The sequence below is a fragment of the Orbicella faveolata genome, unplaced genomic scaffold (genome assembly GCF_042242905.1).
Source record: "Orbicella faveolata isolate gen_17 unplaced genomic scaffold, um_ofav_v1 contig_1, whole genome shotgun sequence".
Classification (NCBI taxonomy): Eukaryota; Metazoa; Cnidaria; class Anthozoa; order Scleractinia; family Merulinidae; genus Orbicella; species Orbicella faveolata.
The window spans coordinates 14636482-14649539 of record NW_028301536.1 but is presented as its reverse complement, the minus strand read 5'-3'; the positions used below and the strand labels follow the sequence as shown (position 1 = coordinate 14649539).

General features: G+C 40.4%; 2 protein-coding genes across 5 annotated transcripts in view; one reads left to right on the top strand and one right to left on the bottom strand.

The window, feature by feature from the left end:
• Positions 1-368: 368 nt before the first annotated feature.
• The window catches only part of LOC110061337 (fibroblast growth factor receptor-like 1), a 40444-nt gene continuing 27754 nt past the window's right edge, over positions 369-13058 (top strand). For 2 of the 3 annotated variants that reach the window (XM_089291145.1, XM_089291138.1), the window contains exons 1-5: positions 369-907; positions 2922-3133; positions 3720-4007; positions 4734-5108; positions 5906-6153. In XM_089291145.1, the coding sequence (XP_089147271.1) occupies positions 3076-3133; positions 3720-4007; positions 4734-5108; positions 5906-6153 (969 nt within the window). In that variant the 5' untranslated portion in view covers positions 369-907; positions 2922-3075. Of the gene's footprint in view, positions 908-2921; positions 3134-3719; positions 4008-4733; positions 5109-5905; positions 6154-6754; position 13058 lie in introns of those variants that run through there. The other variant, XM_020768179.2, reaches the window with a different exon arrangement.
• On the bottom strand, positions 8897-12211 carry LOC110061338 (uncharacterized). Of its 2 annotated transcripts, XM_089291098.1 has the most exons (5): positions 12058-12211; positions 11522-11669; positions 10742-10897; positions 10440-10541; positions 8897-10179 (listed from the first exon to the last, which is right to left on the bottom strand). In XM_089291098.1, exons 1-5 carry the CDS (start codon positions 12181-12183, stop codon positions 9257-9259), a joined length of 1455 nt encoding a protein of 484 aa, XP_089147224.1. In that variant the 5' UTR covers positions 12184-12211; the 3' UTR covers positions 8897-9256. The 2 variants fall into 2 exon arrangements, with proteins under 2 accessions (XP_089147224.1, XP_089147227.1); XM_089291101.1 differs by lacking the exon at positions 10440-10541.

Genomic DNA, 13058 nt, shown 5'->3' with positions numbered 1-13058 from the left:
GGATGCTGGTAACATTGATGGACCTGAATCTTCTTGCTGTACTCCTTCTACTACTGCAATGTAGAGGACTAGTAATGTAGATAATCTCTTACCTACTTTTCAACTCGCACAAGTGAAAACTTTGGCCGATTAAACCTGATTAAACCGTGACTCAAAATCCATTTTCAACACAAGAATAAGCATTATCTGGAGGGTTTTTCGAGATATTCAGATAATGTTTTTGACAATTTCTGGAAAGAAATTTAGGTTATTTTACGTGATATTTGTGAGAAGGCCTAGCTTATGATACAATTGATGATAATGGGAAAGATGTACATCACGCAATCAAGTTTGGAGGGAAGATTGCGTGACAAGTCAAGTTGGCGTGGTTACACATTTCCAAAGAGCGCCAAATTCGCTTGTGACAGCCACGAATGTTTGTAGAGAAAATATGGTTTATTTTGTCTTCAGTTAAAACTCAACTCTTGCCAACATAACCTGTTTGACATGATGAGTGTTTTATTTACCTTCGCCATTGTTTTAGTGAATCTAGAGAGGATTTGTCGGTAAGTTGGACGGCCTGTTTTAGCGAAAAAAAGAACAAATGTGTTGTAATTACCGTGGAATTCACTTTTGCCCTTGTCTCTATCGATAGCTGCAGCTGCCATCCTTCTCCGAGAGTGTTGAAATTTGAATTAAGAGGATATTCTCCACATCTTCCTAAGTCATCACAGTGGGAGATTGACGCAGTTTCGTACGATCGTATATCTAATTTAGGAAATGAGGTCGCCCTTGGAGATTCTGTCATTGTTCAAAATAAGCTAACACTTCTAACCCAGTGTAGTGCTTCTCTCGATCGTTCCTCGAATACAAGCGAGTTTATTCATTATTTTTGTCGCTGGATGAAAGGAAGGGATACCGGTTAAAGGTGAGAAGTTTATTTAAGGCATTCATAGTGCCTTTTAGCACTGACTCTCTTTGATTTACATGTCGATGTTTATATTGACAAAAACATTGGGCCCTACTTGTACATGTATACTTGGAGTGGCTAATAACAACGTCGCATTTTCCTACAGAAGTTACGCTAAATGCCTTCCAAAGCATCTGAAAAGTACCCTCTGGAAATATTCATACACTGTATATGTATCTTCAAAATTGATTCGATATTGTTTTAGTTTGATATGCCCGACGATTGCAGTGTGTTTAATAATTATTTTCCCGTGTAAGTCCCATGATCGTAAAGAATCACCTGGCTGTTAGCAGGTGATCACAGTCATAAATATTCGTTGTGCAGTAGGGCTGAAGATATCAAGCTTTATTATTAAATTTACGAATTTTCTTATCTCAGTGATTTTCTATTTTAACTATATGTAGTTCGTTTTCTTCTTGTTAACCTTTCTTTAATGTATCCTTAGTTTATTGTTTAATTGACTAGTGACAAGTAAAAAATTTTAAAAAGTGACTAACTCGAAGAAAACTAACCACACATTGTTAAAATCAAATATTAACTGAGTTCAAAAATTAACTTCAGCATATACATGTATTTATTCAAACAAGATTTGCATTGCAGAGTTCTCATGTAAAAGGGAATATTTCATGGCATAATATATACAGAGGATATTACAGGGTGGTGAGAAGATATGAATTTTATGTTCGAGTAGCAAGAGCAATATCTCATGAGTGAGATATTGTTCTTGCTACGAGAACTTAAAATTTGTGTCTTCGAGCTAACATGTAATGTTCTTTTTATTATATTGACATACTGATGATGGTGTATTTGATGATTTTCCGAAGATTTCCAAACACTTTCCGAAGATTTCCGAAGATTCTCCAAAACTTCTCCAAAGGTCACACAAATGTTGCCAAGCATTTTCCAAAATTTCCAAAGATTTCCGAAGATTGCAGAAGATTGCCAAAGACTTTCGAGGAAGACCTGAAGATGTTTCAATCATACACCAACAAATTTAAGTACAGTTTAAGAGACCAACTTGATATCAGTGAAATCATCGATATCTTCACTAGTGAGGATATGGAAAATACACCACCTGAGTCCTGGATATGGTTTTGTATGAATTTTACGATTGGTGTATTTTCCAGTAAAAAACCTGTGTCTTTATGATAAATGGTCAGTTTATAAACTGTGTTTTTTACATTTTATTGCACTGGCAATAATATATTTCATAACATATTTAATAAAAAACCTGGCAATATGTATATATGCCAACTCTCCCAGATGAATATTTATCCAGAAGTCTTCCTGGATGCAGACCAAGGCTAATTGACCATGTCCCATTTAGGGAACATGTGCTAATTATTTCTGTGCATCCTGACAGTGCTGGCAACTAAAGGCACAATGTTATGCCTCATCATGTATCAAGGATGCATGCTAAGAAAGCAAGTAAAGAGCAGTTCAAGTTATGTAATGAGTTTGCTTGTAGCTTACTCTTGAATGGTCCATGGCAACCTAGTTCCCAGGGTCTCTCATCTTACCTTTCCTAATGGACCACCCACCCCCTCAATAATTTAATTGTCATCTCCCAGGTTCTGGGAGACACGTGACCAGACCCAACCAGGGTCTCTCCTCTCTTGCTCCAGGGGGCCCGTAAGATGAGAGATCTTTGAAACGAGATTGGGTGCATAACCCCTACTTTATTGGATAAATAACTTCCCTTTCCAGTGCAACAACAGAATTCTTTTAAATGAACAAAACAATCAATTTGGGTTCAGTGAGAAATTTCAATTTTTTTTTCTGCCCACACCGTATTTAATCCTGCCATCTTGCATTTGTTAAGCCAGGGCAAATGAATACATGCGATTACTAAATGATTAGGTTTACTCAGTTTAGGGACCATTGGAACAGTGACCTTTCCTTTTGGCAAATTGTTTCTGAACACCTGTTTTATTGTTACAAAACATGTGAGTTCCCTGTTGTTTCTGTGCAGATTTTCTCAAGAAAATGCTGGACTGACTGACAGTATATGGCCATGGAAAGGAAGTCTAAATGTTATTGTGGGGAGATCAAAACCTCACTGTGGCATAGAGTTGCAAAATGTTGGTCTCTTTAACACACGAAAAACAGTCATTTCCACAATAGAAATGCCTATGTTAGGTATTTTTTGTTTTGCACTCTTGGGCTCTGCTTATGGAATGGCAGGTAAGCTATTTTTTAAATTAAGTATTTAATATAAAATTAATGTAAAATAGTATTACTCAGACACAGCTGTTGCAACATGATATGAGTGGCCTGTGACCATTGAGCCATTGAGGTCTTTTTGACTATAGATTGCAATACAGTTAAGATTTTAGGTGAAATGCTGTTGCAATAGTATTGCAATAGTGGTGATACTATTGCAGTAGTATTGCAATGCTATGACAGTTTGCAAATGTATACATGTAGTAAATGTATAGTGTTGTATTTTTATTTTGCCTCTGACAATAGTCATCAAATCAAGATATATGCATCTCTTTGCCCCCTTCCTTGTGAGGGAGGGGGTCAAATACATGGCAAAGAACTGCTTCTGCACTAAAAGTTAAACATAAATAGTTGAGAGTTTAACACAGCTTTTACTATATAAATGGGGCTCTTTTAGCTGATCCTAGTATTTTTGTAATAGCATGGAAAGGGCTCTGTCTAATGTATACAGTTGAATGAAACATTCCCTAAAAATTACACATACAAGAATTAATGATTTCCTTTTATCAACATTTTAATTTGTTACATTTTTCTTTTAATGTCACAGTTCCACAATTTATCCAAGCTTCATTGCCTCATGTTATGGTAATATCTGCAAAAGTTGGAGAAGGCATTGAACTAGATTGTTCATCTGATGGTCATGCACACCCAGAAGCACTCTGGTACAAATACAATATCCCTCTATTGGATATCACATATCGTACGTTAGAAGGCACACTAAAGTTCAGGAAGCTGGTTTTGAATAATCTACTACTGGCAGATGCAGGAAATTATTCTTGTTGGGTGAACGACACACTGGGTTCAATTAACAGGACATTCATAGTATATGTATATGGTGAGTATACGTGGTACGTTTTCAGTCACACAATGTCATATAGCTTATCTTGTGGGAGGTGCATTGGCCTAATGGTAAGTGTACCGGACTCCAGATCAAGTGGTCTATTTCCAAGCATTGTGGTGTGTCTTTTAACAGAAGAAACGTTACTGAAACAGCACCTCTCTCCACCCAGGTGTATAATGGGAACCAACAAATTAAATGCTGATTGGGGAACCCTTCAGTGGACTATCATTCCAACCAGTGGAAAGTAGAAATACTCCTATTCGCCTTTTGGAAACCAGAGAAAAGTTGTGCCCTATCCCAGGCTCAAATGCAGACTCTACATTTTATCTTTGCTTTTTACCTACCTTCCCAGTGTCTTTCCTTTTTATATATGCCTCTCTCTGCTCAGGGAAATAAATCATACGGGTATCAGCCAATTGTGTAGCAACTTGAGAACATTCTGGAGTGGGTGGGCTGGGTGGTAACCACTGTCAACTGTCGTTCTAATCAGTCAAACCACAGCCTGATAAGCCATGACAACCCTTACTAACAATAGGGCAGCACAGAAGCATGTACAGCTCTAGGGGGTACAAGGGCAATCTCGTGACAAAAATGTTTGACCACTCCAAATATCTTACTGTTTTCCATAAACACGCTGGAAATCAGATTGGGATCTGTGCTTGAAGCTGTGGTGTGAAATGCAAAAGATGAACTTTTGTCAATATCCTTGACATCTTTTAGAATCTTCAAACACCCGTCCAATGATTCTCAAGTCACTGATGACTAACAAGACGACAGTCCTTGGAAGCGAAGTCAGCTTTCATTGTCACGTGGCCAGCGAGTCGGTGGCATACGTCCGGTGGTTCTTCAAAAGATATACCGTTCAAGGGAATACCTTTGGCAATTCAATGCAAGCAACAGTTACAGAGATTAGGAGTACTGTACCAGTCAAGGTTTCAAGTTTTGTTGGGAATGGATTAAATGGTCACCTTTTCAAAGGCGAATCAGTATATCTTGTGAAAAACGTTTCTCATCATGATCAAGGCGAATACATTTGTGAAGCATTTAATGAACGCGGCAGAGTGAGATGGGGTGCGTTCTTGGTGCTCGTCAAAGGTGATTTTCCTTTTTTTTTTAATTTCTTTATAATATTATGACCTTGACCACTCTGTAATATCATGACTGTGACTGACATGTCTCGGCGCGCCCTCGTTTTCGTCCAGGGCAAAATTAAACCGGGAATGATGAGCGAGGAGTGAGGAGTGAGCGGTAGTGGTGAGCCTGAATAACATTCTGGTTATGCTGAAGAGCACCCCGGATGGTAAGCCTGAATAACGCTCAGGTTAGCCTGTTAACAGTTATCTCTCAATATATTAATAACGGTAACGGCAACACTCCTTACCCTCAGCCTCCTTTTAGACCTGCCAGTCTGTCCAACGTGAAGTAGACGTCTGAATTCGAAGCTGAAAAACCTCGAACTGATCTATATGCCTAGTGTGTCTCTTAATTAACTTAGCAAGCTCGAATCTCAAACTTCTTTTTTGTCCTTTGTGGAGAACTGAATACGTGCACAGTTGGAGAGCTTACTCGCTTTGGCTAAAGACTTGGAATTTTAGTTGTTTGGCGAGTGATGAGTTTTCTAATCCATTTTGCACCTTGGGGAATTTTCATGGTTAACAGGTTAATATTTGGCATCTCTCTTTTGGTCTTCTCCTTTTTTGGTCTTGCTCATTAATACCTGATTGGTTGAGAATTTTGAAAAACCAGCCAGAAGGTATCGTACATACAGATGTCAAAATTTAGGCGAGCAAGTTTTGACAGTGTCGGGTGCTTCGTTGTGACTGAAATCTCTATTTCTGAAAACGAGTTGTCTCCATTAATTAACATTGCTTTTGTTGTTGTGTTCTTCCAAGCTCCTACACCCTCAGCTCACGAAAAAGAAGCCAGGTATGCTGCTCTGTTTGGACAGACACAAGATCTGCCCTTGGCTGTTCTTGTCGCTGTGCCTGTAGCCTTTTTAATCATATTGACGGCGGTGTTTATCAGGGCTCTAGAGAAGGCCAAGCAAAAACATGGAGTCGGTCTAGTCAAGAAAACAGATATGAATGGGGATGCGGTGGTGATGAGCGAGTCATGCAGTAACAAGGAATCTAGTAATCAGGTAATCAGGTTCACTGAGTAGCAAATTAGAGAAACATATTTCTTGTGGTCTAACTTGCGGATTCACTGGGAGTCACCAAAATACTGTAGAAGAGTCGACCGAGTCCGTTTGAAGTTATCATAAAGGTGAATAAACAGAAGCCCCCAGGGATAATCGAAAGGCCGTGATAAGTGACGTTCGAAATTACTGGAATCTAGCGGTTATCTGATTACTGTTTGCAATAACTGCATATTTTCTTATGGTCGGGGTTCATTCGATGAGTTTTTTCCTACCATCTTGTTTCCGCGCTCGTTTAAATCCTCCGCGGTTTTTATTTTGCTGGCACGTTCTCGGCAAAGTAAGAGAAAATAGAAGGTCGGTGAACAGACAACTCTTGCAAAATAGTTTTCAATACCACTCTTCGCCTGAGCGTTGGGTAACGTGCCTGTTGCAGGAAGAATCATGTCTGGCTTGAAGTAAAAGCTGAATTGTTTTCGTCGACTTTAATACCTTTATTGTGCTGGATGTGTGTTTAAAAGTACAATCCGACGTGATAGATATATGAAGCTAATCACTTTGAGTTTATTTAGAGGAATGACTTCTTTCTTTTACGTGTTTCCAGAAAATGGAAAAAGAAATCGTGTTTACCGAATCTCGGCGAATTTCAAATTACTCAAAACATAACGGATTACATACTGGTCAGCAGACTACCCAGTTATGTAAACAAGTCACGTGTCTGGAGGCGACATGTTCTTCCGAGCGACTGCCGTCCTCTCAAGCCAGTGACGTAAGCAGTAAACGATGCAGTGCTGCGCTTGAACTCGAATGGGAAGGGTTTGAACTGGTCATGGAGGATGGATTTGAAATGATTAAATTGTGTAAAGAAGAGGAGGTGTAGATAAAGGGAGAGGAGGGACTGGCGATATAGAATGAGCGGTTGTTGATGGAGGGTTTGGAGCCTCAGCCTTGGAGCTCTCATCATGAAATACTCAGGATGGTACGTCATTTGTCCTTCTGTGGCATGGCGAAAAAAAAATGGTAATCAACCAAGAATACTAAATGTTTGTTTGTTTCGATTTTGGCCAGTGACTTCAAAACGATTTAAGCACAGCTCGGCACGCATTTGGGTTGTTAGGTCCTGACTGACTTTCCTCACTGGTGCATAGCGTACGATTAAGAAATATTCCCAAGAATTCCGAACCATCATGATCGATTTTCATTCGAATAAGAACACTCAGAACTAGAACTAGGGTTCCCTTGTTTTCCACAGAATTTCAATAACTGGCCAAACCAGCTCCGTGTTTCTGACTGCTCACTTATACTGTTAATCCCCTCTTGGTCCATTCTCTTTATGTGGCTGATTGCTTGCTAAAGGAACAGAGCAAAAGCTTAGGACGACGCTGCAACTGAAAACGAAAGCTGCAAAACGTTCCATAAGTAGATGGTAACGTCTTCGCAAAGCTATCACAATAGCTGCCGTTAGAGGGTGTTCAGTATCTTGAAGACCGACTAAGCAATTGAGAGATGTCTGTCACGTTTGGTAGCAGGGTAAATTTATTAGTACTTTTTTTCATTTCTCTTTCACAAATCCTGGGTAAATGTTTATGGATATGTTGTCAATCTTTAGCAAATAACTGATATGTTTTAGTCTCTCCAAAGTATTCATCTGTCTTTTTTGTTTTCTTTAATATTCCCCAGCCGAAACGAAATTTGTAGATTTCTAGTCATCACTTTCTATATCAAACATTCTTGAATTTTACTAACAAGAGGAACACCTTCTGTAACGGCTTCACTTTGATTAATTGATAATTTAATTGATAGCTTTAGTATGGCTATAGCCGCTCTGTTATTTCATTCTGATTCACAGTCGAAAGAACTAGAAGTGTGTAACAGCATAACAACACAGAAGGACGATATTACCTTCAATTTTCTGTATGTTTGCACGTCTTTGCGTCGTTGCATCCCTACAGCGGACTAGACAACATTTCTCCCTGTAAATTGGGCGACAGGCAAATCCTTTCCTCTCTGGAATTTTTACAGTGGCATAATTTTTTGGGAGGGAGGGACATATTGTACTTCGGGATCGGAGAGGTTATCGGACACAAAATGACAAGGGCAGGGGACAGAGATCTTGTAAACAACGGTTCCCAACGAGTAGAACTGAGACAACGGAATAGCGAAAACAACTCCGAGGGATGCGGCATTAAGAAAATACTGGTACTTTGCGTTTGTTAGTTTTTTCTTGTATATTTTAGTGAATAAAACAAGCTAATCTAACAGCTTTATCAAATCAAAGTTTAAGTCATCTTCATATCTGCGGAAGCGAAGCGTATATGTTTGCTAAACGACAATAGGAAACAACGAATACTATCAAAGGCCACTGTAAGGGCGAAGCGTGTGTGTCTAGTCAATACTGATATGAACGTTAGTCCAAGTTGAATGCGTAATTCGGCATCGTAACAGACATATGCCAGTTACACGTAAGCCTAAGAATGATCGTATCCGCTCTCAGTGAGACATGTACATGTACATAAATTAAAACTTTTTGCGCGACTTGTGATTGGGCTGGAACCCTGTCTCCAGGGATGTCGACTGACATTGCCTCCGTCACCCACTATACGAATCCCTTCATGAAGTGTCTCAAATATTGCTGCACGCGTCTATGCTATTGCAAACATAAACCTACTGTAGCAATTAATTCCCCGAGCAGTTCGACGACTACTGAAAGCATCCCCCGAACCAAGCAATTAATTTTCCGAGCAACTGGATGATTTCTGTTTAATCTCTTAATGCTATACTAGAAGTATCTCGGATATGATTATATTGCAATCGTCTAAGCTACTGCAAACTCGAACCAAACAATTTCCCGAGCAACTCGATGATTACTGTTTTATCTCTTATTGCTACACTGTGATTGACTAGCGATACGTAGTAAGCTTAGCGTACAAGTACCCTAAGGGCAGCTAATTTGCTGGTCAACTGTCGTTAAAATCTGTGTAGAATTACAGGTGCGTAACTAAGTAATTTGTTTATAGGTTACGAGAGTTCTAGAGTGCCGGAGTGAAATGCAATAACTCCAATTGGCTATCGACGCTAATGCCACCTTCGTTAGTGAAGTAACTTTTCATTTAAACCAAATGGAGGTTTGGCCTGTTTTATCCACGCCGTTAGCAGTGTACCATCCGTGATGTGTGTACTGAGGGTTCCCTCCCACCACATCAGGCTGGTAATTGGTTCGGGTACATCCAGAGCAAGAGTTACCTCCCGAACCTGAATGGACACTTGGGAAAAAGGGACCCTTGGTAAAGCCTCCAAATGGCGTGGTGTTGTCGTTAAAACCGTAACCGGTTGGGTAGGAGTCGGACCATGTTACCCCCAGGGCCTCCCCCAGGGCATATTTTCCGTACCTGCCACTTTCTCCTTTCAGCGCTTCCACAACAAAACCAACGATATGCATATGGCCTGGCTGTCCGCCGTAAAAGCGGTTATGATTTGCAAAGGTTATGTTGTAAGGGTTATTCTTCAGGTAAATACGGTACACGTATGCATATTGGTTGATACCACCCGTGGCTGGGTTATTACCCGCAGCCATGATCATGTAAGAAGCATGATTGGCCATTTGTACAGCCCCATGTGGCAGATTAATCAGCCCGTTTGAAGTGCTACGTTGGTTGGGAAGCCAAGCGTAACCAAAGGGATTATTCATATTAGGAATGCCCTTGTTATACTTGTCAGCTGTATTTTGTGCTGATGTGTGAACGTAACCATAACTAGCTAGCATCCATGCTCCGCCAGCAAAAGTCATGTCGCAGTAAGTTTGAGCCGGGGCTGTTTCACCAGGAGGCTGGATCCAGTACATGCCGCTGCCCTTGCCATCGCCGGCGTCAAGAATTGCCTGTGCGTTTGGTGCCGGGTTTTCTTTGGTTCCCAGCGGTTTTCTCAAAATAGAACAGCTGGTGCCAGTATAACGAGGCGGGCATTTACAAAGGTTCTTACCAATGCACGTTCCACCGTTCATACATGGCTTTTTTGCACAGTCCCTCGCACCTAGGAAGAGGTAATGTAGGCCAGAATATCCTCAGAAAAGATGTTGCTATTTAGCTTGTTATGGTAGTCAACCTTCAAGCACAAATTTAAGACTTGCGGGGACTTATTTTCGTCAAATAGGGTTGAAAAATGGAACGTCCTTGTGATACCTTTTGAAATAATCACTGTCACTGCTTTTTGTTTTGGTTTGTTTGTTTGTTTTTTTACGGTCGTGGCCGACCACAGGAAGTGCGTCTTTATAGAATAAAGCCGCTACTTACTTTTCTGACAGAAGGCTCCAGTGTATCCTGGTGGGCATGTGCACCAGGTGACGTTAGGTCCTGCGCACTGGCCTCCGTTACGGCAGTAGAGATCTTTGCAGACTAGAACGTTCAAATATGTTATATCAGAAGCGTATAGCCCCGATATCTGTGCTCCTGATTGCATACAAAAATTACAATGTAGTACAACTGTCTGCAATGTTTTAGTACTCGAACTGAACGTTTGCCATCAGCAGCTCTCTATGCATACAGCACAACGTCAAAGTAAACTCATATTAAAATCGAACTTGGACTGGAAATACCTGTACATTCCTTGTTGCTGCAGTACTTGATCATAAAAGTCTTCCCCTCTTCGCATTCTTTAGCCGTGTTATTGAGTTCACAGTCAATGTTCTTTGCAAATGCCTCACACCTCTGCACGATATTTTCCATTTCTTCGAAACACTCTAGACAAGATGCTAAGGAGAAAGCATTGATAAGAGTGCGGTAAGACTTTTCGAAAAAAATCTGGAAAAAAAATAAAAAAACGTAATTTAAAACTATATGTTCCCGAGGGCACAATATGAGTGAATTTTGCTCTCGATTTCACTTTTGTCTCAGGCGCGAGAGGCCTCAGTATGAGTCCCACATCACGTTCAGGCATTATTTCTCAAATGTACCTGCGGCTGTCTTTTGTCCATTTGCTATTGTTGTGTTGAAAACTGTTATTTATTTTTACAGGAATGAGATGTTTTAAATGAAACTCGTAGTATCATCCAGTTTAATCCGTGCTATTGGATTGATATTACTCAAGTTGAAAGATGTCTCCATTTTAAGTTGGTATGCAAGGCGTGCGCTATCTGAGGAGAGGCCAAATAAACCTTGGGAACGAACGTCAGAGGTTTTCGTTTGAGTAAGGGGTGGCGTAAAAAAATCAGTCCCCTTCTTAAATCCTGTCTTCCCCCCGTCAAATACAGTTGCCCTCGCCATGACACTAAGATGCCGTTTGAAGTATGCGATCGATATCAACGAAACACAGAAATACATGCGAACTGTAAACAGCTTATGGCACAACTGTCACGGTATGGTTAATGAACGCCAACCTTTTCCGCAGTGAGCCTTGCAAAGCTTCTCCAACTCCTGTTCGAACCCGTCGCAAATTTTGTCAAAGTTTAGGTGTGAACTGTTCGACTCGCGGCATCTTCGGGTCTCGTCGGATGCTTTTTTCACACAATCTTCATAAGTTACGTACTAACATAAACAAAGAATGAATAAGAAATTATTGATGAACAATAGCCTTCTACTTTCTCTCGGAACCCACAGTTATGACTAATGCTGTTGTATGGTATCTAGATTGGGTAGTGGCCCTATCAAGGCCGGATCAAACGGCCAACTGGTACCTCAACTACTGGTCAGTTAATTGTGTTCTTGGCCAAGACAACTTACTCTCACGGTTGCATTTTCCGCCTCGAATTATGAATTTAGGAAATCTGACAAAATGTCCAATGCCCTAAGATACCTTGGGCGTTAGACTAACATCCCATCTAGGAGAGCTAGTAATAATTCTAGTTGCTTTATGCCTAAGATAACTCGCTGATAACCAGTCCAACCAGCTCCGTGTTTATGACTACTCACTTACGGTGTTATTCCCCTCTTGGCATGTCTCCATTCTCTTTACGATGTCTGGCTGACCGCTTGCCGAAGGAACAGAACAGAGGCTTAAAACGATGCTACTACTGAAAACTAGGGCTACAAAACGTTCCATGTTGAGCTTTTGGATGCTAACACTAGAGGTGAAGTCTTCAGAATAGCTGCCCTATGGGGCTGTTCCGCATCTTGAAGGCCGACAAAACAATTGAGAGATGTATGTCACATTTGGTAGACAGATTTGTCTCTTTCACAAATCCTGAGTAAATCATCGTGTAAAGTATTGCCAATCTTTGGCAAATAACTGATGTGTTTTAGTCTCGCCAAAAGTATTCACCTGTCTTTTATGTTTCCTTATTTCCCAGCCGAAACGGAATTTCTTGATTTCTAGTGATCACTTTCACTATAAAGGATTCTTGAACTTACTAACAAAAGGTACACTTGCTGTAACTTCACTTTGAATCATTGAGACTTTTTTTGACCGTTTTTAGCCGTTGCACGAATAAATGAGAATATCGAACTTTCTAGAGCCAGCTTTAGTATAGATACAGCTGCTCTGTTATTTGATTCTGATTCACAGTCGAAAGACTGTAGAAGTGTTTAACAGCATAGCAACACGGGAGGACGATATGCAAACGTTTAATTCCTATTATTCACTTTTTGTAGTTTCCCCTAATAATCGCGTCGTTGCATACCCACAGCGGACCAGAGCGCTTTTCCCCCTTGGGTTTTTGGGCAGGATGCAAAATGTTTACAGCGTAATAATGTTTTAGGAGGAAGGGACACAATGTACTATGAGATGGGACAGGTCGGACACAAAATGACAAGGAGGGGGAGGGCGGGTAAAAGAGATCTTGGAAAAAAAGTTCCCAACTAGTAGCACTGAGACATGTATGGCGGATAGAAATAGGGATGCGCGATAAAGAAAGTGCTGGTTTTTTACATCTGTAAATCATTTTGTATATTTTAATGAATAAAACAAGCTAATCTAAT

Bases quoted from the DNA above. Each gene is read 5' to 3' on its own strand.
- LOC110061338 (XM_089291098.1), bottom strand. From the start codon at position 12,183: ATGGAACGTTTTGTAGCCCTAGTTTTCAGTAGTAGCATCGTTTTAAGC. The intron at 10,898-11,521 runs GTTGGCGTTCAT...CTTTCTCCTTAG, and splicing joins CAAGGCTCACTGCGGAAAAG to CATCTTGTCTAGAGTGTTTC. The intron at 10,542-10,741 runs GTATTTCCAGTC...TGAACGTTCTAG, and splicing joins CAGCAACAAGGAATGTACAG to TCTGCAAAGATCTCTACTGC.